The sequence below is a fragment of the Motacilla alba genome, chromosome 5, assembly GCF_015832195.1.
Source record: "Motacilla alba alba isolate MOTALB_02 chromosome 5, Motacilla_alba_V1.0_pri, whole genome shotgun sequence".
In the NCBI taxonomy this organism is placed as follows: Eukaryota; Metazoa; Chordata; class Aves; order Passeriformes; family Motacillidae; genus Motacilla; species Motacilla alba.
Window position 1 is genome coordinate 9,640,932 of NC_052020.1, and position 25,801 is coordinate 9,666,732.

A 25,801-nucleotide genomic window follows, 5' to 3' on the forward strand; every position below is an offset into this window, starting at 1 on the left:
TATTGATGCTTTAGTATGTAAATCCACTGAAAGAAAAGAAAACCAGCCAAAAAAGAAAAAAAAAGAGGTGGATAATGCTCCTGGAGAACTGCCACAGCACTCTCTGCTATCTCTGTTAGTGATGCACGGAGAACGGCCTGGGGCAACTCCAAATTCCAGGGATAGTACCTAAGTTGAGAATGATTTGGGTGCCATTTTCCTAATTAAAATACAATAAATTCTTGTGAAAAGCCAGGATATAGAAAAGTAGCTCTAGAAAAGGCAAGGAAAAAAAAAAACCAACCCGATCTTTTGAAAAGCCTTCCCAATTAGTTAACATCATTATTTCAACATTTTAAATTTAATTTAGTATTGAATTTTCAATCACTAGTTTAAATAGAGCAGCCCATGATCCCCACTTGAAACAGGAAGAGTGATAAATCCAATCTTTATTCAACTTCCACTTTTCAAACAGACACCAACTTTGTAAGAAGACAAAATATATAAACACTAAAATACAGGAAAACATTTTAAAATTCAACATATTTTACAGGGTACAGAGATTTGCAGCTGCAGAACTGAGAGCTGAGCCAGGGCTGGTGCTTTGGCTCAGTGACACAGGGTGAGATCAGTTCCAACAGCAAGACCCACATAATACACAACATTATACACAAAACCAAGCTAGAGCTTACAGATACTCCCAAGTTTAAGGAGTTCAGTCTCCTCACTAAAATTCCACGGCATTCCAGACTGGGCCAGTGCCCCAGCACCCAGAGATAGTGCTGGACTAAGGCAATGTCAGAACTCACTTCTGCCAGGGAATCAGTGATGGCTCTGAGGCTGCTGCATCCCAGAGTCTGTGGGCGAGCACAGGGATTTACAGCCTTAATTCCAAAACCTTTTTTTCTGACTATGGTGACTGGGGTGAATTGCTACAGGTTAATTGGTTAATTAATCAGATGCAGGGATATAGTGTCTGGCCTGGGAGGGGTGCCAGGCAATGGATAAACACCAGATCTGGTGGGATCTGTTAAATTGGATGTGGTAGTGAAATAATGACAGCAAAAGTAAATTGAAGTTGTAATAATTTAGAAAACACTCATCGTTGCTTTTTCCAAGTGCTCTGCAAATGACAAAATTAATGGGCTATGGCAGAAGAATATCCATGCTTGGAATGACTATCCAAGCATGACTGTCTGTGCCAGGAATGACCACCAGTGACTGGCAGAAGATAAAAGGCACCTTGAACTTAGAAGGGATCTAGGAATTTCCTTCTTCTCCTCCTTAGACACCCCTGCCCTTGTAAAACTTGTGGCCCACACCAAGAGTTCTACTTGGTCTAAGCCACAAGGATACTAAACAGGCAGAAATACTAGAGCTGAGTGGGTGACAGCATTCCCATTTCAGGGAGACACAGCTGGAATTCTCATAAGGCCAAACTCACAGACTACCCATTCTGACTGCTTCAGTCCTGCCTGTGGATCCAGCAGATCATCTGGGACCCTGGAGCAGATTCTGATGGATGGAGAGGACTGTTCTCTGCAGATAGTGGTGACCAGCTGGAACTCTGGAGAGAACAGCAGCAATTTCCTTCTCCCTGGGGAAGATAAAATTGTCACACATGTTGGAGAGGATCCCGAGTGTTCAATCCCCCATCCCAGCTTCGGGATGGAGTCACATGCAGCAGTGCTTTGTCAGCTCACCCGATATTCCCAATGTGGGTTTGGACCCTGAAGGGAAGTACAGCAGATGGGTAATCATGAGAGAGAGCCAGAGTCAACTCAAACTTGGCAAAAGCCACTGAAGAGGAGAACAGAAGCTTCACCCTGTGGAAACAAACACAAAGATCCATGCAAAACAGTCAAATGGGCTGCTTCCACCTTGGGATTAGCGCCAGGAGCAGAAATAAATGATAAGTGATGCAAGATGAGTGATGCAATAATAAGTGATGTCACTGGTGCAACAAGCACAGTAACTTCTAAAGAGTTCCAGCACAGACCCACAGGAACTTCAGGAATGAGATAAAAAAGGCTCTTATCACTTCATCAACCCTTCAGAATGCAAACTCCCAACCTCCCTCACAGAAAAAGTTAATGCACACATAATTCACAGAACCATCCAGAAATTAGAGGAGAATAGAGACTAAACCCATGTTTTCCAGTTAACAGGAAACATTCCCAGGCAGTTAAGTTTTCCTAATGCTTTAAGTAGGACCAATTTAGATTTGCCTCCAGTTCTACGGGGTTTTTTGCACTCCTGCAAAGGGAGCTACAAAATTCGAATAACCTCTGAAACAGCACCAAGGTGGGCAGGGCAAGTTCATAATTGGGCACTTGTTAATTGAAGATATGCATCAGTAATGGAAGGATGAGGTGAAATTGTATTTGTGTTGTACCACTGGGGCATGCCACACAATCGGGAAGTGGCGAGGGGAAATGGAAAGTAAAGAAAGTCAACTTCAGTTTCAGTGCATCCCTCCTTCCATGACTGATTCTGCTTGGCTGAGGCAAACACAGGATTAAAGGAAACAAAGCCCTAAGGTACAGGTAAACTCTTGGCTCTGTTTCCTTTGCATTGCTACAATTTGGCCTCAATATTTAAGAAGGGCAAGTCAAGCAGGAAAACAGCAAGGAAGGAGAGGCTGTGTGATAGTCCTAAAATCAGTGAATCCATCAACAGCCTAATTTCCATGCACTGGGACACTACAGTGCAACTGGATGAAAAGAAATGAAATTGTTCTTAAAAACAGCAGCATAAAATGTCACTTTTAAGAAAACCAAATTGAAACTGTTTCAGTGTTTTACTTCTGATTTTCTAGAAGGTCCCTCATAAGGCTACTGGGAACTCCCATCTTATTGAACCAGGGAACATCCCGAGCCAGAAAGGACCCACACAAGGATCATCAAAGTCCAGCTCCTGGCCCTGCACAGGACACCCCAACAATCCCATCATGATCTGCTGAAGTTACTCACTCTGTGTCTTTGATATCTGTCTCCAGGAGCTGGAATTTTGCACCCCACCTCTGCAGAAATTCCAACTCCTCTCCCAAGATTTTGCAGCGATTCACCACCAAGGAGATGTCAAAGAGAGCCTGGGGGGGCAATCAGAAAGCAACATCAGCACTCAGGGGGTGACCACGTGATGCTTGAACACACAACTCATCCTAGAAAGTATGAAAAATAAACATGGTTTAACTGCTACCCCAGTCTGGATGGAAAAATGAAATTGTACAATATAACAAATGTACATTTTTTGCTTTAAATTTGTCCTTTCAGATTTGCCAACAGCCACACAGCAACACGAAAGTTTGCCTTGGCAATTTAAACCTGCCTTCTTTAGGAGGCAAAATGATCTTCAGCTCTTTTATTTTTTTCTTTAAGGCAATTTTTTTTCTTTAAATTAACTTCAGCTTTTAGGACTCCTGCCTTCAGAGACAGACACCTCAGAATATTCCTGAAGCAGATTTTGGTTTAATTCCTGAAGCTTTAATTAAGGTGCTTTGCTTCTCAGCTCAGCTCAGCTCTATTTTCTCTGTTGTAGAAAATAATAATTGGATTTTTTTTTTCCCAGAGTTTCCTAAGTTTCCCTGGAATATTACCTGGGGCAAGTAGCACAGTTTGGGACACTTTTTCTGCCAGCTTCCCTGACTTTCAATAAACTGGAAGATGAGTTTGTGGACTAAACATGAGGAGGGTGGAGCTTGTTCCTCTGCAACACAAAAGAAAACCAGAAATCTTTGAAAAGCCATTCCATAAAGCATTAGAAGATCGAGCTCACATTCAGTCTTCCCAACAAAAGATTAGCAGGGCTGCTACTTTCACAGTATTCAGAAATCTCACCATCCAGGAAAGATTCAAAGTCCAGGCTCGTGATGCTTCTGGAAGGACGTGCAGCGAAGAACTCATCGTCTGAGAAAGGAAGTTAAAGAAAATCCAGTTATTTCCATGCTTAGTTCTGGAGTTACAGCTCTTCGCCTTCACAAACAGCCATGCATTACATACATTTCTGAATTTTCGTATGAAAAACATATTCAAAGCCACTTCTCTCAGCTTACACACTGCAGTATGCTTTCTATTTCCTACTTCCTTTTAGCAGAACTTGACAAATATGGATATTTTAGGTTTCTATTCTTTAACATTGCAAATTCGTAAAACACAAACCTACCTGTTTTGTGACTCACCTATTTGGGGCCCAAACACAACTGTGAGTGTCACAGAATCATACAGAAAATTAAAGACAGCTTGCTGCTCATTCCACTCCATCAACTCCCACTCAGTGAAGCTGAAAAGGGGAACAAAAACCCACCATCACCCCAAGTTTCAACCAACCAACCCAAACAACTTCTGAGGCACAAACATCAGAGTATTAAATGCTCTTGCAGCTCTTACATCATACAGCAATGAAATTTTCCACAGCCAAACAGAGTCTTTCATTCCAAAAGAATATAAGGATCTCTTGGGAATGCAAACATATTGCTATAAATTTTACATAAATGTCAGCTTGGTGATTGAAGGAGAGTCGGATGTAGAAACCCTGAACACAGCACCACTGCAAAGCTGCTAACAGAACAACTGTCTCACACATGGAAGTCTTCCAAGGTTTCATTGCCTACCTTAGGTTGCAAGGAGATGTGCATTCCAAATTTCCCACATCAAATAACAAGGAAAACCAAATCCAAACACATTCCTGTGCAAATATGAGCCCCAAGAAACAGCTATTAAAAAATAAAACCTGGAGGAGTTTTCCTTACTCATATTTCTTCAGGATTTCCAGGCAGGCCCTTTCAGTATCCTTGAGCTTCTCCATCTCAGCCAAATCAAGCTCATCCTCAGCATCCATCTGTGACAGCTCTCTGCAAGGATAAACCAATCTCATGGGATGTGGTACAGTGGTTAAAAAACAGACCAACCCACTAAAATCTGAGTATGCACCTGATTCTTAAATCCTCCTTGACATCTTACCTCAGAAGTTCCTCTTCTTGGGCTGTGATGCTTTGCAATTCTAAAGCAAGGAGAAAAAAGGAGAGAAAAGGAAAAAAATGAGATAAAAGAGCAGCACAGGCAGCGCTAATTTGCTGTGCACTCACTGTTCTTATGGAGCTAAAGGTTATAATTATTGGGCAATAAAGTACTGAATATGATAATCAGCACATACTCTTCAAGTAGCAAGTTCTAAATTCCCTTTTTCCAGGGAAAAACCAGTCCTTTTCATTCTTTAACACCCATGTAACTAGCTATGTGCAATGCAGGAAAGACAGCAGCAGTGTCTGCATCCCTGTCAGAGTTAATGCATCAGGGTGGGGGTTGAGCATCACCCTCCCCAGGTTCTAAAACACCAGACCAAAAGTGCATTCAGCTGGTTCCATTACCTTCCTGCACGTTCTGCCCTCCTGCTGTTCCAGCACTGCAGCCAGCTTCCTTTTCATCCCAAAAAGAATCTGTGGGAAAGAAGCGTCAGGTCTGTGCAGAACTTCCACGTTCAATAGTTAGTTACTTTTGTTTGGTTGTGGGCTCTAGACATCTCAGCACTTCAAAGTTAACTAAAAAAAAATTACAAAAACACGGAAAAGTATCCACCAAAACCCTCAAAAATGATAATAACAAGCAAAACTCGTTTTATTGCACTGTTTTAGAGCTGCTACTGTGCAATTTGATTTCTACTCGAGGCATTGAAGAAAAATTGAAACTGCAGAGCATCATTACACAGTAATGCCAAGTTCTGACTGCAGCGTGTATCAAACAACCACAAACTGACCTTTTAAACAGCAGCTCTGCAGAAAAAAAGAGAAAGCAGCATATTGGCCACCTCTTTGGAAGCACACACCTGATTCCAGAGCAACCACGGAGCTCTCTGCCTCCTTCACCCACTCATCCACCTTCTCCATTCTTGACTGGAGCTTCCTGAATTGCTCCTAAGATGGGAAAATTGCACTTGACTCAACGACATGATTTTAAAAGCTGAATTTTCTTCTGGGATCACCACAGGGCTCTTTGATTGCTAATTAATTAAAGCAGTTAGTGAAATTTGTTATCATTAGAGGGAAGAGGCAACTGGCAAACTGTGGGGGAGTAGCCAATAATAAGAAATTAATAAATGCTTCCTGAATCTAGAGCTTTAATCAATATACATCTTTGATCCCTGGCACAATGCACTTCCTTGTGACTTATCAGAGAACCCCTGAATGGTTTGGGTTGGAAAGGATTTTAAAGATCTTCCAATTCCAACTCCCTGCCATGGGCAGGGACACCTTCCACTATCCCAGCTTGCTCCAAGCCCCCTCCAGCCTGGCCTTGGACACTTCCAGAGATCCAGGGGCAGCCACAGCTTCCCTGGGCACCCTGTGCCAGGACCTCAGCACCCTCACAGGGAAAAATTTCTTCCTGAATACTTGCTACTACTACTTACCTACTTACTAACACTGGTCTTGCTACAGTATAAAGAGCTCATTTTTGGTGGTGTTTCCTTTAATACTCCCATTTTTCACTCTGCTAATCACCAAAACTCTTAGGCAGAAGGTTCCTACAGGGTAACTGCAAGAATGTCACTGTCCCAGTGTTACATTTGCTTATACATAAAAGGGAAATGTATTTATAAGAAGGAAACTTCCACACACTTGTAATTAAGCTCCTACACATTTAAAGACAAGAAACGTGGTAGAAGTGATTTTTTTAAAGGTAAATGCCTGCAGCCCTCTGGCTCCTCACCTCAGCACTCTGCAGCAGTTTCCTGTACAATGTCTCCTTCTCATTGTGAGACAAGATTTTAGCCTCCTTGGTGAAACAGGATTTCATCTTGTTCAGCTCTGCTCCAAACTTACTCAGCTGTGATGAATGGGAAATACAGGAGAGAAAGTGAATGGAAATACAATCCTTCCTGACTCTAGCTCAGCACCCAACCTCAGTGACATCCCCGTGCCAAACTAACGATCAATTATGAAAAATACTGTGTCTCTAAACAATTTAAAGTCATTCTTTTCAAGGAATAGATCTTTATTCTTGGCATTAGAACCACAGAAAACAAAATCTCTTGATCCACCTTCTCAATTCTTGGGGGATACTTTTATAAATTTTCTGGGTTTTCTATGCAGTAACTGTGGGTCATTTCTTTCCCCTTTAATATATTACAAAGGACACATTTCCTTGCATTCTCCTGACATGCTGGAAGTTCTCTGCAGTTTTCCACTGAGAAAATATTTTGCCTTGTTTCACCTGCTGTTATTTTGTGACCATTCTGGTTCTTATGTGATGCGAATCAATCAATTAACCTCGCTTCTTCATTACACACAAACATTCTCTCCGTGCAGCACTACCTCTTCATCAGTGCAGGTCCTCATTACTTCCCACAAACTCCTGATCACGTTCACCAGGGGCTGATCCAGGACAGTCACATGTGGTTTTAATCTGAAATACAGGGGGGGAAAAAAAGGTTGAAAGTCTTGCAGCAATTTCACTGACCACATAAAGCAGCACGGTGATTTTCACACAATTCATTTCTAAATCTGTAATAAACCACTAACTATAATTTTAGTTTTCCTGTATGTAATGTACTAACTTTCTTCAGGCCATTTCCAGAGGCGAAAAAATGGAATTACTGATAAACTGTGGGACTGGAAAAGCACTCACTCCGCTGTTTTCCGAGACAGGTCCTGGCAATCCTCCTCATAAATCCTCAGCTTGGGCCGGTGAACGTACTGGCTGTAGATGAGATCTTCTGCAGTGGGAGGTGCACTGACTGCACACTGAGGAGAAACACAGGGAAAAGTAGGAAGAAAAAGAAAGGGGAAAAAAAAAATCCATATTTTTCAGAAATAGTAACTTCCAGTCATTTCAATTCTGCTTTCACGCCTTGTGTTTTCTCACACAGGCTTCCTTTTGAGATATCTGCCTCATCATTAGAGCTCAAAAAAAATGAAATTAAACATTACTGAAAGAGGTCTCCCTTTTAGATGAAGACTTGAAAATATGCATATGTTATGCAGATACAAGAGTGCTCCTCAACAAAACAATGCTTCATTCAAAGTTATGCTTAATTCAGAATTAAAGCCCCCAAGCCCCAGGGAAGCCTTATGGAGCTTTATTCCTCAAATAAATAAGAGGGGAGTTATTTCAGCAAGCTGCCTGTACAGTAAAGCTCATAAATAACTGACATTAATTACTTCCATTCCTTCAGAAAAAGTTTTCAGGGGCTTTTGTGGGAGTGGTGTCTGTTTTTTATCAGTAGCAGCGTTATCAAGCCTGATGAATACTTAGAGACAACTCAGCAAGAATAAATTTGTCAACTAAACTGTAACTAATCTAGGAGAGTATTTTAAATAAGAAAATGGAAAGGATTTAGAAGGCAGACTTCTGTTCTGTGTTTCTTCCCCTGTCTTCAGGTGAGGAAATAAAAGTAGCAATATCATAGTGAAGCCTTTCTAAAGGAGAGAGTAGAACAGGCAGGAGGAGCTCAGAGTAGCTGCAGGCAGTAGTGGCTGACAGATGCAGTGAGAAGATAAAGTGAAGAGGTCAGACTGAGCTTCTAATTCTTTCAAATTTCTTGTCCTTAAAACAAATTTAAAAAGCAAGAATTAGCATATTTATCCAAGAACAGTAATCCTGAATATATGGTATTTGGTGAGGAGATGGAAATCTGTTCTGGTTTTCATTTAAAGATGTCTGAGTCTCGCTAAAAATTAAAACTCAAACCAACAAAGGAGTATTATTTAAGGTAATTATATTGTTCCACTCACACTGGCTGGAACCTGGCTGTGCCGGGGCTTCTGAATCACAACATGGACTTGAAGAAGAGTAAAAAACTCCCCAACTGTGATAGCACCACTCTGAAATTTCTGTGCATTTGAGGAAAAACATACAGGTAAGTCCATTTTTCAAGACAGAATGCTCACTAGTGTACAAACACAGGAGTTTTTTTTCCTGTTAGGACAGGAGGTTGCTGTCTTCCAGCCCTGTCCATACCTCCCATAAATTTTCTTCACAAATGCTGTCCGTGAGAAGCTGGGATTCCACCTGACTGCTGCGCTGGACTGGGAAAACAAAACAGAAAGGGGGAGTATTGATGGGTTAAAAACATCCTCACAGGGCAAAAACCACAAGGTTTGGGACTCTTCTCACAAATGGTCTCTTACTTGTTGACTCTATGTCAGCCTTCACAGAATCCAGGGAGCTGCTGGTGCTGGCGTGAGGACACCCAGGGCTTTTAGCTGAGAGATTTGGAGGCTCTCCAGCTCCATCAGCTTCTGCTTGGTCCTGAGGCACAACGTCAGAAGTCACCTGTTATTAACAAATTTTAAAAAAATTAATTAATATAGTTATATAAGACTACCTAACTGGATCAGTGGTTTATTGTAGCTGTTCCTTGAAAGGATCAAAGGGATACTACGCAGAGAATGGTTTAAAATTGGCCAATCCCTCATTCTGCCTCTTCTGCCTGGTACAGGACTGTTGCACACACCAACCTGAGTCTTCTGACTTGGCAAAACAATGAAAACCACAAGGAATCACACAGGAAAATGACAGCAAACTCGTGGTTATGAAAAACAAGAAAACCTACTAACAGATCCACTTACACCCCCAAAACTTAAGCCCTGGTGGTGTTCCCATATCCTTACAGTGAGGGGCCAAGCTCACCTCCAAGTCTTGAGAGGCCCCAGCATCCACATGCTGATCCCTCTTGGCCTTCTTTGGGCTTTGAGGATCCTCCTCAGTTTGTCCTAAAGGTCTTTTCATGTTGCAAGTTTTAGTCTCTTCAAATGGATCCTTTTCAGAGTGGGGGATTTGTTTTTTATTTTTATCATCCCAAGTGTTTTCCATGAGTTCGGAGCTGACAGATTCATTGGAATCCATCTCCTCCAGGCACACAGGGAGAAATTCTTCTGCTATGAACTGAAAAGGACTGAAGTTCTGCCTGCTGGACTTGTTACCTGGGGTTTCACTGGTGTTTGCTGGAACTGGGGCTTCTAATTTGTCTGATTTTGTATTTATGTCCTGTGCACTGGAAACACGATTTCTCTTGTTTGGTAATTTAGGCTGGAATATACCCAGAGGGATATTTATTCCTGGATATTTATCCTTAGGCAGCGTTCCTATGGGATCAGCTCCAGATTCCAGACCTGTGTTCTCCTGCTTTTTGGGCTCAAGGAAGTTATTTGCTTCACTGACAGTGTTTTTTCCCAAGCTCAGGGCATCCTCTGGCTGAGCTGAGGAACTGGGCAACTGGTCAGAAGAAGCAGTTTCGGAAACAGAAACAGATTTCCTTGTCAAACCCATCAGTTTTGAACAAACACCTATAATACCTGAGGCTGCTGGTGGAAGAGTGGCTTGTGTCTGATCCCCTGAACTGTCACTGACCAAAGGCTCCCTAGTTTGTTCAGAGCTCGTTTGGAAATCTTTTGGAGGCGCCTCCCCTTCAGCTGACAGCTCCTCATTTTCCTTGGATTCCTTGTTAGCAGCTGGAATGAGGTTTGCTCCAGCCAAGCCCAAAGCTGAATCTCCAGGCTGAGATGAATCCTCTCCCACGAGCTGGTTTCTCTGAGTACCAGGGGCATCTGGATGACCCTTCCAAGGACCTGACCCCTGCATGGGAAAGGCAGCACAGGATCCCAAACTGCCACTTGCTTCCCTGTGATCCACAGGGCCCTTACTTGGGAACTCAAAAGATACTCCCTTTGACTGCAGTTTTTCTGGGGGTGTGAGATCCTGCTCCCTGCTTACAGGGACAGAATTCTCTGTGGGAAGGCCATGATCCTGTGGTGCCCCCACATTTGTAGTACTTTCTGGAAGGGAGACAGGATAAATGGAATGTGGTGTTGTGCCACTGGGGACCTGGGGAGCTCCTCTCTCACTAGGAAATGCTGAGTCTGACGAAGCAGAAGAGGGAATGCTGGGCTTATCCTTAGGTTTTGTAGCATTTTGTGAGGAATCCATTTCATCTCTGCAGGGCACCAACCCGCTGTGCATGCGCTGTGGTGGCTGCTGGGTGTTTGTGTGGGGCACCTGCTGGGCCTCAAGCGCACAGATGTTCCTACTGACAGCAACAGTGTGGGATGCAGTGATGTCCATGTCCTCCTGGTCGTGGGCAAACACAATGGTTTTGTCAGCAGGAATGGCTGGGATGGGCTGTCTGTGCCACGCTGCGTGAGTTGTGGTGATCTCCATGTCCTCAGGCAGAGCAAAAGTGATGGTTCTGCCATGTGCAGCCTCCTGCCCACCCCGCTCCGCCGGCGTTGTGGCGGTGGCCCCTTTCCCTAAGGATGTCGTTTCATTTCCACCTTGACTGAAGCATCCAGGAGCTGCTTTGTTTTGTGACAAAGCAACGCTGATGCTGTAATCTGGAACCATCACCACACACCTGCCAGTCATGTCCATGCTTTCACCATGGGGAAACACAACAGACTTTTCTCCAAAGAAAGACAACCGGGAACTTTCCTTGGGTGCCTCAGATGTCCTGGCCCACACTGGTTCTTCTGCACCCCTCTGGAGCAGCCCATGAGCTGAGGGAGGAGTTTTTAAATCCTCTCTTGAAGAACCTGTTTTACCCATGAAAAAATGTCTGTCAGATTCTCCCCGGGCTGGCAATACTTTGCTTACTGCCCTCACAGGCTGGGGTTTCTCTTGCCTCTCTGAGTTTTGGCCATCTGCCTTTATTCCTACTACCGTCCCAGATTGTTCATTTCCTCTCATTCCAGAGGGAGCAGGATTGTTACTGAAAGTGAATGAACCACTTGGAGCCAAAGCAGTAACAACTTGCTTATTGGTGTTCATTTTCAAGTCCCCACATCCCATCGCTGCCGTTTGACTCACGATATCCACACCACGACTGGAAAATGGGAAGGGCTGGCTTTGCAGCTGCTTGGATAGTGCAGTGTTTTGATTATAATTACTGGATCCTTGCTCCGTGTTAATAGGAGCAATCTCAAAGGCAGCAGGATGAGCTTTGGTTATGTCCATGCTTTGATCACCTAAAAACATGCCTGTTGTGTCATTTGTGCAGAAATCTGAGGGGCTTGGAGGGCTTTTTTCCAGAGGCTGTGATACAACTTCTTGGCTTTGCAGAGACAGGGATGCACCAGTGTTAGTGACAACATTTTCGGGGACTCCTCTGTTTTGCTCTTGTAACAGACACATGCTCTTGGCACAGGAGCTCAGACCACTTGCCTGGAAGTTGGTTTTTCCAAGCTTCTTATCAACCATCATCATCTGACAATCTTGAGCATTCCTCTCCATAGCCTGGCTTTTTTTAATATTCCTATCAATACTCCTCACTTCAACATTTTCCTTGTCCATATCCACAGAATATGCAGACATGTCACCCTCAGTGACATTTTGGTACTGGTTCTTTCTTGGAATGATTTTACAGGGCATTTGTTTTGGCTCTGCTGTTATCCCACTGCTCTGACCATCAAAGAAAACTGTGTGGCATCTTGTTATTTCCATTTCTTCCTGCTCAGTTACATTGGAAGACGTGGATCTGTTATCCAGGAAATGAGGTTTGCACATGACAGAGGTGAACACTGCAGTGGGATGTTCACTATCAACATTCTCTCCACCATCCTTAACAAAGGTTTTAGCCAAGTCCATGTCTTCTCCTCCAAATATTACTGTCTTCTCACCTGAAAAAAAAAGCTGGGGGTTTGCAGAGGGATCTAAGCTGCTCTTCAGAACACCACCAGCCACAAAATGTGTACATGAGCCAAAACCAGAGCTGGCTGCAGCACGACCACAAGCTTGAGACACGTTTTCCATGTGTCCACCTGAGGCTGAAGGCAGCTCAAGTGCACTGTTTTTATAGGTCCCAGCAGCAGGATTATCTCTACGTGCCAAACCCTTTGGGATGTTGCCACATGCCAGGGATCTGCTCCCTGCCAGCGGAGGGTTGGTACTTGCTGGCTTTTCACAGGTTTTATGGCATGAACTGCTCTGTTCTGTGCTGCTGACCTCATAGACGATGTCTGTGTAATTCCCAGTCATTTCCATGTCATCACACTTGGAAAACACAATGGTTTTGTCCCCTCTGAAGATGGTCTCAGAAGAAATGGATCCCTGGATGGCAGACAATGCCCTGGCCTCCTGCTTCCCAGCCCGCAGCACTGGGGGGTCTCCTCTGCCTTCAGCACTTGCTGTTTTCCTGTCTGCACAAAGCTGAGGGTCCTGCTGAACATTTAAGCTGTGATTAGATGCTCTCCCGAACACAGAATTATCTAACTCTGCGGGTGGGACATCATTTGGGAAGTTGACACCTTGGTTCCCGACAGTGTAGAGGGCAAAGGACACTTTTGCAGTGTGACTGGTTGTCACGTCCATGCCCTCGTCTGCAAAAGCCTCGGTAACATCCCCACACTCCCACTGCTCTGCTGGAACCTCACTGACGCCAGGGAACGGAATTCCAACATCAGCCGCCTCACATTTTGTCATCTCCATCCCACCTTCTCGGCCTCGAAACACTCGTGTCACATTGCAGGTGTCCAGCTGCTCACGGGAATAGCCAAATTCCCCAGACGGTTGTGTCACGTCTCCCGAGCCTTGGGAAGGGACACAGCAAACACTGTCCTTGTCAGGTCTCTCAGCAGGATTGTTTGACTTCAGTCTCAGCAGAAATTCGTTGAAATCTATTTTTTTCACAGTAGTGGCTTCTTCCTTCTGTTCCAAAGACGGGCCCGGATGGTTTGTGGAGTCAGAGAGCAAACTCAATTCCTTGCTGGTTTCTGCCTTCCCCTGGCTGGAGTTTAACTTAGCCAGGAAGGAGGTGAAGTCTATTTTCTCGGTTCTGTCGGGCTGGTGGGTGCTGAGGTTCCGTGAGATCACGGCTGTGTGACTGGCTGTCATCTCCATCTCGTTCTCCTCCGAGAAGAGGAGGGTGGTGTCCTGCCTGTCCGTCCTTGGAGCGGCGTGGTCCACGTCACACCACTGAAAAACAACAAAAAAGGGAGAATTCAGTGGCTGGCACTCAAAACAAATGATCAGTGGTTTATTCTACTTAAAACAGAAGTCAGCTAATGTTGATTAATGTAAAGACCTAAGGTTTTAGTGCTACAAGTATTTTTTTTTAAAAACCAACCTGTTCATTTCAGGCCTCCCTGATCAGCAGGAACATATTTGAGGAAAGGGCAATGACTAAATTATGCAAATACATAATATTTAAATAGCTTTTAATGAAACAATGTGTCTCATCTTCCACTTCACATCTAGCCACATCTTAGCAAGCACAGACCACTTACTGAGGCTTATGGATCAGTATTTTCTATTTCTCTACAACACGATTTCCACCTTTTATTTCTACCAGTTTATCATCCACCTGCTCCAAAGCAGCAGCACCATGCTGGATGTTTCAAAAGACTTTTTCACCACTGATAAGGGAGATTTTAGTCTCTTTAACAGAAAGCACTTATAGTTTTATAGCTGTGGGGGGGAAAATGTAATGAAATATATTATATTTTACAAACATAATGCATATATTTGTTACCAGATGATAAATTGTCTACACCTGGTGAATTATCACAACATTTGCTTGTTCTCCAAAAACTACTGGCCTGTGGAACTGCTCAATGCCCACTGTGTAAGAAGGAGAACTTTCATAAGTTTGTAATCAGTGGTGGCCACTTTATATGCTGGAAGATCAAGAGATGTGGCCTAAGGATAGAACCTTGCAGAATAATATATATTGCAATAAATGTTGTTTTGTAGAATGGAAAATAAGTGGGATGAAATTCCTCGTCCACTTGAAAAGGAAAAGAAAGGCAAATGGTTGAAAGAGGCGGCGTTTTGTGTGCAGCACGGGACAGGGGTGCTTAAAGTGCAGGTGAGAAGAAGAGGAGGATGATTTAGAGCTGATGGTTGCTCTGTGGCAAAGAATACAGGGGGTGAATCGTGAGTCACCAAGGAATACAGTTAGAGTAAGTGAGTCTTGGAAAAGTGGACTGGAACAGAAAGAACATTTTAGGGGACAGGAGGATTTTGGTCCGATTGTGGGACACGCTAGAAGGCAGCAAGTGGATGTTGGGAGAGATGCCACGGAAGCTCTGATGGCTCCCCTCCCGCAGGTGGTTGGGAATTATGGCCCAGTAGCCTTCCTTTTAATAGTGGATTTAATGTCATGGAGAAAGGTGGCAGGAGTTTAAGGGGAAAATCCAGACAGTGCTGCTAAAGTGTTTGAAACCATAATTAGGACTCAGGACCCCCCTCACTCAGAAACAATTGGTTAATTGTACAAAGCATTCTTTGGTAATTTGTAGTAATTAGTGGCTGAAGTATATCTGGCAATTTGCATTGTGATAATGAGTGTCTGAAATGTATTTGGCACTTTGTGTTGTGACAGTTGCTAGCTGAAATGTATTTAGCAATTTGTAAAGAAAGAGGACATTGGAAAAGGGAGTGGCCCCAAGCCGGGCAAATCAAAGAAAGAACCTAAACCAGGTTTTTCAAGCCATCAAGCCCAAGACCTTAAGTGAAAAGGAAAAATCCCCCTAAAGGAACGAGGGGAATCATCCTCAGCTGAGCCCTGGTTACATTATTGCTGGGCATGAAAAGGTAAATTTGTTAATTGATACAGAAACAACTTATTCAGTACTGAATTTGTGCAGAGGAAAACTTAGCTCAGAACCTGTAAGTGTTGTGGGTGCAACAGGGAGGAAAGAGAACAGGCCTTTTTTACAATGATTACTATTTAAATTAATAAAACAGTGGGGGAAACACCAACCTGTATACTCCTGAATGCTCAATCCCCTTTCTGGGGAGAGATTCATTGGGAAAATTGGATGTTCAAATAACTTTCTAGGATGGGGAAATACAAATTGAAACAGCAGAATCAAAAGTCATCAAGGCAAAGGTTTTTATGTTACAGGACTAAGAAGAGCTGGATGAAATCCCAGAGGGAGCAGAGAAGGCTGTAACCCTGTTGGAACGGGCAACTACTGAGATGCCTGGATGATCAAAGGTGGCCAAATTGGTGAGGATTACTCTCAAACCTGAAGCCAGACTGGTAAAGCAAAACCAAAATCCTATTAAGTCTGAGGCAAGGGGAAGTTGGAGAGACTTAAAAAAAAATTTTAGAATATTGAAAGAATATTAATCAAAATGTAAGGCATCAATACTATCAGTTATAGATTACTACAAGATTTAAGAGCCCTTAATGAAAAGTTCCTGCTATTCATCCGGTGGTAGCTAATCTGTACACACTCCTGACAGCACACAAAATTGGAAAGTATTCTGCCAGCAATCAAGATTGAAAGTAAGTGCCTCAGTGCTACTGTAAGCCTGCTACATTTCTTAGAACTATCTGGATATAGGGTGTCAAAGAAAACGGCACAAATAAGCAGTAACATGTTTTAGTTCTGAGATCTCGCTGGGGAAAAAAAAAAAAAGAAGCTTGGGAAGCAGCTGAAAAGAAGCCATTTGCCAGACTCCAGAGGCAAGGACTACGAGCCTTCTTATGTATGGCTGGATGGTGTCAGTTATGGATTGCAGTTATGGGGTACTGGCAAAACCCTTGCTGAGAGCCAGAGCACCTGAAAAGCCCTGAAAGAACCTTAATGCCAGCCCCTGCACTGGGAGCCTCACACTTGAACCAAACCACCTGAGTTATCTGTGCATGAAAGGATGCACCTGGCACTGGGGGCACTGGGTGGCATTTGGGGTCATGGAAGCAGCCTGTCCAAACAATTGGACAGTGCAAGGGAAGGTGACCTGGATACCCGAGAGCAGTGGTGGCTACAGAGAAGCACAAAAGCTGGTATGTGTCCCCCATGGGCGCAGCTGGTTTGGAACAAAAAGGAGGAGATTGGATACTGCCAGCAGGATGTCCTTGTAAAGCCCATCAGTTTGGAGACTCCCCAGGTAATGCAGGGAACCAATCAGCTGACAAAACAGCAAGAGAAGTTACTGAAAAAGGCATCCTTGCACTAATACCTAGCAAAAAGTGGAATGTCTGGGAACAAAAACCAAACCAGAGCAGGCAGTTAGTCCCACTATTGGAAGCCACAGAAAATCTCAGCAGGTGATTAGTAAATGCATGTAGATGAGTAATTGCACCTCCAGATTAATGTGTAACAGAGCTAAAACCATCAAGAAACACTTCAGGAAGTAGAAAATACAGTAACTAATGTATAAAGGAATATAGTAAGCACAAAGATGACAGAAATTAAGATCAGTTACTGAAAAATAAGTAATTTGGTTTGCAAAATAATCCCAAGGAAGGCAGGCCACTTCCAAGGCTAGTAAAACAGAGGAATTCACCAGGAAATTATTGGCAAACTGAATTTGCAGAACTGCCCAGGCAGAATGAGGGGCTGGTACATTTTAGTATTTTGGTACTTTAGATGGCCAGAAACTTTCCCGTGCCACACCAACAAAGCAAGGGAAGCCACAAAATTTTACCGAAATTAATATGATAGTATGAAAATTAACTCTCATAAGTTTTAAAAGGTACATTGCTGCCAAGAAATCACTGGGACCAGACTCGCCTGTACATCCTTTCAAACCAGAAGATCCAGTGTTTATCAGAACCTGAAGTTTTGGACCAACCCAGGAGAAGTGGAAGAGGCCTTATCAAGTCCCCCTGGTGACCTACACTGCACTCAGAGTGGAAGGAATTGAACCCTGAGCTCATCACATGTGGGTAAAACAAGAACCACACATTAAACAGCAAGACTGACTCACACTGCGGAGTTTTTATGTAGATATACCAATCCTATTGCTTTAGGATAGGATATGATTTTCTAGGGAAATACTATTTATTACATCTAGATGAAAATTATAAATAATTGCATATTTCTAGTAATAATAGAAACTATATTCTTAATTTCTTGAAAGGAAAATGCAGTCTTAAAGATAGTGCAAGATTTTGGCAGATTACAGAATGTAACTTCTATAACGTGTGGGACCTTACAAAGCAGATTAGCTTTAGAGCTATTACTGTTACACAAACACGAAACATGTAGTTATTTAAATTCAAACAATAATTCTTGTTGTGTGCACATTCCAGATGTGACTGCTAAATCAGGTGATCAAATAAGAGAAGAACTGGTTGCTGTGACTAGCAGAGAATTAAGGGCAGAATTAGAAAGTAACTAGTTAAATAAAATATTTAAAGAATTTGTATTTTCTCTGACTGGTTAGTTGGCCTTACTTGAGCAAAATATAATTGTGATCATATGAATATGTGATTATTATACTTGCCTAAAAAACATATGTTAGTAAAAAAAGTAAGTGAGGCTCATGAGGGCTTGCAAAGGAGACAAGAATGGAGGAACTGCTTCATTACTGAGAAGTTATAAAGGAATTTCAGAAGCAAGAGTTATTTATGCTTCAGTCTAATGACTATCAGATTAGGACACACTTCAAAATATAGAATACTCAGTACTTCAAAATATAGAATACTCCGTTTCAAGAGAATTTTATGTGAATACAAAGGCAGTTAACATTTCTAATCTTTACTACACAAAGTCTTGCGATGTATTTTGGACACTGGTATTTTCAGCACCAAAAAATTAAAGCCTTCACATACCTCAGTCTGCTGCCCCAAGGGCTGGATGGGGGCATGAAGCAAAGTGTTCATCCCTGTGGAAAGAAAGGGAACACTCCAGTTTTTGTGCTGTTTGCTCATGATTTTATCCACTGGGCTGAAGCTCAATGCTCTGAGTAAATCAACACAACTAACCCCAAATATATTCTGAAAAATATTCTCATTGCTCCCTCCAGCACCTCGAAGGCCCACCCAGACTTCCATAACAGGATTCCTGTAAACAGCTCCAAGGACAAAGCCCATCCAGAGAGAGCTCTCCCAAGGCAAGGGGATTGCTCTAGGCACATTAAAATTTCTCACACATAATCAATAGATTTAAATAAACAGAGTCACTTAGATATTAAATCTGTTCTCAAACTCACCAGCGATCTCACATGGAACAGCCCCAGGGTCTTCATTCCTACAAAAGGTGGGTTTGAGAAGCAGTTTGTTAAAAGGTTTCAAAGGAAGCCTTGATCTGTAAACTGAAGAGGCAGAGAATTGTGCTGCACACAATTCCATGGCAGAGCTCATGTGGGTCTGGGCAGCAGACACCAGACACTGCTTATTTGCCTTCAATATATTCTGAGTCACAACCTTATTTTTCCCATGAAATTATCTATTATGTAACAAACCACTGTTCAACATACAGTGGTGTTTTAATTTTTAAATTACAAGGAAAGATTAATTCTTTATTTTTCATAGAATCTATGGCTCTGTGCAATTCCCCTTCTCACATACAAAGTGTCTTCTCTGTTCTTTTACCACCAAGTGTTTTTATTTTTGCAGATCCCTCCATTGTGCTTTATCTACAAGAGCTTTGAGGCCAGACTAACACTTCATCTTTTTCTGAGGAAAACTTCTGGTAATAAACATTGAATAATAACAAATATCTATCAGACATCATACTTACTGATTAGTCAAGGTATCATCCTTCTCATTTGCTGAACACCCTAAAAATAAGAAAGTGACAACATTACAATGTGAGAAGCATGATCAAAGTACATTTTTACTTGATTATATTAAATGTTTTGCCCAAACCACACAATTCTGACTCAATATGAGACATGAGTGAAGTGCACAGAAGCCAACGTTCTGAAGTCCTCACTCTTGAAGTGCCTTCTCAAGGCAAGAACTCTGTGACTAAGGAGTTTTCAGCCAGGCCAGGACAAAGAGCTGACCACGTTGTTCCTTCCCCTAATGGAAAAGTTCTGATTTCTTAAATTTGAGCTAAAATCTTGTTGCTAATAGTGTGGGAAACTTGTCAGGAAACGAAACAGGAGTTTTACCTGTATTTTCTGTCTCTGATGTGCCGTTCTTAAGATCTCGCTGGAAGACTCTGCAGCTAAGAACAAAACCATCAGTTTTTAAAAACACAAAACCACCTCTTAAAAGCAAATTTAAAAAAAAAGTAATTCAGCACTAATTCATGTATTTTATACATGTTCTGAAACGAGATATTAGAAGCCAGAAGTGTACTGAACCCAGCTGCAATTTTCAGGGAGAAGATGCCATCATGACATTTATGATGTATGAATGGAAATGGAATGGAAATGAAAAATTCCTAACTGTATGAATTCCACTGAATGGGGCTTTTTTTCAGACAGGACAATGAATTATGGCTCTCAGGGCTCAACCCAACTCGATAAACCAATCTTCCTGCTGCTTGCAGTCATTTGTGAGGACACTCTCAGGGGGAAGGGTTACTCCCTCTGCATTTTTGGGCTGAGGAAGGGATGTGGGTGCGCAGCTCCCTCACTTGATGGTGCTGGCGAAGCTGACCCTGCGCGAGCTCCTCCTGCGCCTCTCTGCGTGGATGTCCTGCCAACAAAAAACACAACAGGCTGCCACCCCTGACAGGCACAGCTCTCCAAGAAACACAAAACCAAACAAAAGTGGCGTATGAATATTACTACCAAAAATGGTGCCTTAAAACCACCTGTGTTATTACAGTGACACAGCCGAACCAGCAAAACACCGAGGGGGATCGGTAGGAAAGGGCTTGAGAGACCTACCTCTGTCATTTCATTCCCATTCCCCAGATCATCCAGAGGATTTCGTGGAGCCTTTAAAATCTGAAAAAAAAAAAAAGCAGAAAATTCTGAAAGGAAATGCAGAAAATCCTGAAAGAAAATTCTGAAAGAAAATGCAGAAAATTCGGAAAGAAAATTCTGAAAGAAAACGCAGGAAATTCTGAAAAAAAATTGCAAAAAATTCTGAAAGAAAAGTCTGAAAGAAAATGCAGAAAAGTCTGAAAGAAAATGCAGAAAAGTCTGAAAGAAAATGCAGAAAGAAAATGCAGGAAATTCTGAAAGAAAATGCAGCTGAGAGTCCAGCTGCAGCTCCAAGAGCTGGTTTGTCAGCTGAAGAGAGTTTCTAAGAGCCAGCAGTGCCCCAGTCAGTTCTCTCAGGATTGACAGGCTCTTTTGGAATGCTTTTCTTCAACTCCCAAGAGCAAGCAAGTTCCTCTGTCAGCTTCCCTTGCTCCTTTCCCCCCCTCACACAGTTTTATTTCGAGGAATGCTGAAGGGTACTCACGGAGGACAGGCGCTTCCTTCTGATGTGCTCTGTGTTATCCCTGCAGGGCAAAAAGGGAAACAGGTATTGATGCCTGGAGGTTTTAGTTTTCATGTACTTTTCATGTATTTGGAGCTCTGCAGACTGTTAAATGCCTCAGTGTAACTTCCAGTGCTTTCCCACAGGGAACAGGCCCTTATTGACACATTGCTGAAATTTTTTTTAGTCTTGCCTGTTACTTCTCCAAGGACATTTTTATTTTGCACCATGTAATCACTGGCATAACAAGGGTAGGGGAGGAGGGCAGAAGCCAGGGAGGAGATTCCCTAACCAACTGCTTCTGTCATTGGCCAGATACTCTAATTGCCTGATCTTATCAATTGCAAGGATCTAATCTGGGGCACTGTTTTTCACCACATTACATACCTGAAGGCTTCCAAGTAAAGTTTTGCTTTTATGTTATCATTATATAGCCTGGAAAAGTTTGTGTTCTATTTCCAGGCATCAGTACGAAGGCACAAAATTGCACCAAGGTACGTTTCCTCAATGGTCCTGCCACGGTTTTGAGGTTAATAAATTGATTTCTCTGTTATTTTCACAAGTGTGAAATTAAATAAACAACGTGCTTGGAACAGATTGATCATTTCAGCACTGGTTCCCAGGATAAGCTTTGGAAAACTCAGCAGACTGCTCCCCCAGCCCCGTGGTCAGTTCACCCCCTGACAATCCATCTCCATGAAATCCCCTCACCAAACACCAAAGAAACTCCCTGGCCCTTCTTCACAACGGAAAAGGCATTTCATTCAAGGGATGTTGAAGTGCATTACAAAAGGTTTTGCCTCTAAAGGACAATATTTATCCCACAGTAAAATCCTTAGAAGGTTTCAACTCACATTTCCATGTTAGGGTCTGTGTAAATCTTGTCCATTGCTGAAGGATATGCTTTTCCTATAAAATACAGCGCCAGAATTCAAAGCCATTAATGAGCCTCAGTAGGAAAACTGCATAGAGCCACAACTGGCTATTAGCTTTTGATGCTGTGGTTTTTTTCTGTGTTTTTTTTCCTTCTGCATCGTTCTCTAGTCACAGAAATGCTCTGAAGTACAACAGGCCTCTCAAGTCAATGTTTTTCTGTTATATCCACATTAGAGATGTATTTCCTATTGTACATCATGTTAGAAAACAGCTGTGCTAACAATTCAAGTCTTACTGGTCATCTGACCTTTTTTTTAAAGTTAAGATTCTGGTAAATGCTGGGAGATAAATGAGATCAAACCTTATCCAAGACAATGTTTGCTCTGAAACATACATGACATTTTCCCTCTCACTCTAAACTGAATTTCTGGTATTTCAGCTTGTGCCTGTTACTTCTTGTTCCTTCTCTAGATACAACCAGAAGGGCATGGCTCAATCCTCCTAAAACCCTCCTGAAAGGTGTAAGAGGAGTGTGTTTTTACAAACTATGAGTCTGCCTAAGCCAGAGACTGACAGAAGAGTTAAGCAACAGGAGAATGTTACTTATTGACACAAACTGTCGCTTATCCAAGGAGCTGCTAAATTCCTGGACTTGGGGAAAAAGAACAAATATATAAAAAAGGAGGGGACGGGGTGCACATTAGAAGAGGGTCTGTATCAGGCAATTCAGGAAGTCTGTATCTCTCAAGTACCTCAGCCTATGGGGAAAGGTAAATTGGGATAAAAAGGAGGCTGCATCCCCCAGCAATTTGAGAGACCCCATGGAAAATAGCCCATGGCCTCTCCCTTTATTCGTGAATAAAGCTATGGGACGCCTCTGTCTCCTTTTTGGACATAACTCTCTGGCATCATGAATTAATTTTCCCAATGCAGGGAACAATTTCTTCCCAATATCCCATCTAAACCCACTCTCGGTCAGGCTGAACACACAAAGGAGGGAAGGACAAGGGAAGATCGCTGCGGGAGATAAGCCTGGAGCTATAAAAGCCCTGATCACTCTGCTATTGAGGGTATTAATCTGGGATTCACTTCCCAACCACCTTCCTTAACTATCCTTCTCTAATCCTGCTTGAAAGTCCTCTACAATCCCTGAGGGACGAGCGGAGTCGCAGTGCTGGTGAAGACCCCCCTCCCTTTTTATTCCCCCGTTTGACTGCGAGCGGGAATCGCCCCATAACACTTCAATCCACCCCCGCCGCCCTTCCCGCCCCTCCTCGGCCTTTTCCCCACAGGATAATCCCAGACCATCTCTTTTCCCCTCTCTTTTTGTCGCCGCGCCCTCGCTTTACAGCGCACACAGCCCAGGCGCCAATCACTCATGGATCACAAACGCCGCACTGATCACCTCCGCCATTAGTTACACCTCATTAACGCGTTCCCCAGACGTTAATTACCTCGGATCGACCCGCACCGCCCTTCCCGGGGGGTTCCCCACACGCTCCGCGCCCACCGCAGGTGGCACCGCCTCAGCGCTGCGTCCCTCCAGCCGCTCCCGGGGCAGCGCCGCCCGCCTTCTCCCGCGCTCCTTCCCCGCAGCGCCCGCCCGGCCCCGGCCCCTGCCAACGGCGGCCGCCGCTCCCGCGCCGCCTCTTCTCCGCGGGGACCGCTCGGCCGCTCTTACCTCCCGCTCGGGGCCCCCCCGCTCCCCAATCCCGGTTTGCGGGGCCCCGGCCCCGGTTCCCGCTCCCCGGCTGCCGCCGCGGCCCCGTTCAAATCCAACCGCCCGCCCCGCGCCGTGACGACACATTGGCGCCGTGCAGGACGGCCGCCCGCAGCTCCGTACAACATGGCGCCCCCTTCTGTCGTACAACATGGCGGCCTCCTGCGAGTCGCCCCGCTGCTGCCATTTCGGTGTCTCGCGCGGCCCGCACGCCCGCAGCCGCGGTGATGGGGGTGGCGCGGTGCTGCACCGGCTCCGCGGGGTGCTCGGTCGCGGCGCGGAGGCTTCGTTCCGCGCTGTACCCGCGCAGCGCCGCGTAACCGGCGCCGTCGCTCAAGGGAGCGGCGGGCGGGAGGAGATGATGGAGGCGGTGGGCGTACTTCCTTATGGATACGGCAAAAACCAGGTTGCTGTGACGAGGTGGCCGAGTGGTTAAGGCGATGGACTGCTAATCCATTGTGCTCTGCACGCGTGGGTTCGAATCCCATCCTCGTCGGGAACTGAAACTTTTCCCCTCGCATCAAAAATTTTTTTTAACATTTCCAAGGGGACCTCTCCCTCCCTCCTCTCCCTTCGGCCCTTATGGGGAGAAGGAAAAGGGAAGACGGCACCCGGGACGGACAGGACAGAGAATCCTGAGGGATTTAGGGTGATAAGGCAGGATAGAGCGTCCCAAAGATTCTAGGGGCTGTAGCCAGGAGGCAGTGTCATGAGGGAAATGGGGGTCACCCAGGATAGTGTCCCACAGAATTTAGGGGTCACAGCCAAGAGGGAGTGTCATGAGGGAAATAGAGGTCACCCAGGATAGCATCCCACGGAATTTAGGGGTCACAGCCAGGACAGAGTGTCCCGAGGGACTGAAGGGTCTCACCCAGTTTCCAGCTTCCCGTGGTGCCTCTCCATGGGTTCACTTCCTCAGAGCACAGCTCTGCTGCGGAGCTTCCAGCTGTGACACTGGGAACAAATCCCTTTTAATCTCAACCTCCTCTGGGATCCCAACAAAACGTCCTGTTAGGGCTGGCTGGGTGCACAGCGAAAGCTCGGAGTAAGAATTGCGAGACCTGTCCTAGGAGGAAAGGCTGAGGGAGCTGGGATTGTTCAGCCTGGAGAGGAGAAGGCTCCAGGGAACCTTAGAGCCCCTTCCAGCGCCTAAGGGGGCTCCAAGAGCTTTGGACAACGGGGAATGGCTCTGAACTGGAAAAGAGGAGATTTAGATGGGATATTGGGAAGAAATCCTTCCCTGGGAGGGTGAGGAGCCCCTGGCACAGGTTTCCTAGAGAAACTGAGGCTGCCCCTGGAAGGGTCCAAGGCCAGGTTGGACAGGGCTTGGAGCACACTGGGATAGTGGCAGGTGTCCCTGGCATAGCAGGGGAGTGGGACTGGATGGGCTTTAAGGTCCCAGCCCCTCACTGGAAAGGACATCAAGTTCTCTTCAGACAATTACTGCACTTGGCCTTGTCTTCCATCAAGTTATGGCAATTTAAAAAGCATCAATGAGCGCATTGACAAGATACAGGAAAGCTTTTCCTCTCTGCCTAAGCAATCCATGGTTCACTTAAAAAAAATAAAAAAAAAAAATCTGGAATTAGAGGCCTGGAAGTAGAAGTTAGTGACACTCAGAGTTTCCAGGGAAGGGACATCTCCCACCTCTGCTGTGACAGCTCTGAGCCCCCCCTGCACACACTGCCAAAGTTTTAACTACCCTTAAATCCTTCTGGAAATTAGACCATACCCAATCCTGGGCAGAGAGTGGCCAGATCACAACGGTGCAGCCTCTCAAAAGGTTCAACCACAAGGTATGGGCTAAAGCACAACTGGACAGGAGTCACTGTGTGGAAGGTGAACGTTCAGGGGCTGATTCCAGCCAGTCCTGCACGGGGAGGTTTGCCAGGAGGGTTTATTTGTATGGGAAAGTGCTTTAGCACAGTCACACAGACATTCTCCTGATAAAGACAGAATTATAGGATCGTCTAGGATCAAGCCCAAAGCTAACCCAGCGCTGTCAAGGCATGCCCAAGTAAAGGTGTACTAAGGAAAGGAATTCTTCCAGGACCTGCACTTTGTATGGAAAACTTTATGCCAACAACCAGGACCCAGTATTTACCTCAGACCCAATCTCAGATGGGAATTTATCACCAAGAGCAACATTTTCCCAGCTAACAAAACATCAAACACGGT

General features: G+C 44.3%; 1 protein-coding gene and 1 non-coding gene across 2 annotated transcripts; one reads left to right on the plus strand and one right to left on the minus strand.

Annotated features, from left to right (window-relative positions):
- Window positions 1–422: 422 nt before the first annotated feature.
- On the minus strand, window positions 423–24,526 carry KNL1 (kinetochore scaffold 1). Its single transcript, XM_038138025.1, has 28 exons — window positions 24,495–24,526; window positions 23,684–24,006; window positions 23,358–23,579; window positions 21,882–21,936; window positions 21,010–21,049; window positions 20,487–20,546; window positions 20,231–20,292; window positions 19,761–19,816; window positions 19,385–19,424; window positions 18,855–18,892; window positions 18,475–18,527; window positions 9,606–13,880; window positions 9,104–9,248; window positions 8,934–9,001; window positions 8,708–8,806; window positions 7,602–7,717; window positions 7,289–7,379; window positions 6,684–6,800; window positions 5,803–5,890; window positions 5,348–5,416; window positions 4,941–4,980; window positions 4,730–4,831; window positions 4,160–4,260; window positions 3,819–3,887; window positions 3,578–3,687; window positions 2,952–3,070; window positions 1,683–1,805; window positions 423–1,576 (listed from the first exon to the last, which is right to left on the minus strand). Exons 1-28 carry the CDS (start codon window positions 24,524–24,526, stop codon window positions 1,471–1,473), a joined length of 6,819 nt encoding a protein of 2,272 aa, XP_037993953.1. The 3' UTR covers window positions 423–1,470.
- On the plus strand, window positions 24,038–24,119 carry TRNAS-GCU. The gene has a single exon. It is a non-coding gene; the product is annotated as a tRNA-Ser (tRNA).
- Window positions 24,527–25,801: the final 1,275 nt, after the last annotated feature.

What these genes read in the sequence shown, in the direction of transcription:
- KNL1 (XM_038138025.1), bottom strand. Translation starts at nt 24,526, where the DNA reads ATGGAGAGGCACCACGGGAAGCTGGAAACTGG. An exon ending in GGCTGACATAGAGTCAACAA is followed by an intron (nt 9,002 to 9,103) that starts GTAAGAGACCAT and finishes TTGTTTTCCCAG; the next exon opens with TCCAGCGCAGCAGTCAGGTG. An exon ending in TGTGTTTGGGCCCCAAATAG is followed by an intron (nt 3,888 to 4,159) that starts GTGAGTCACAAA and finishes TTCCTTTCTCAG; the next exon opens with ACGATGAGTTCTTCGCTGCA.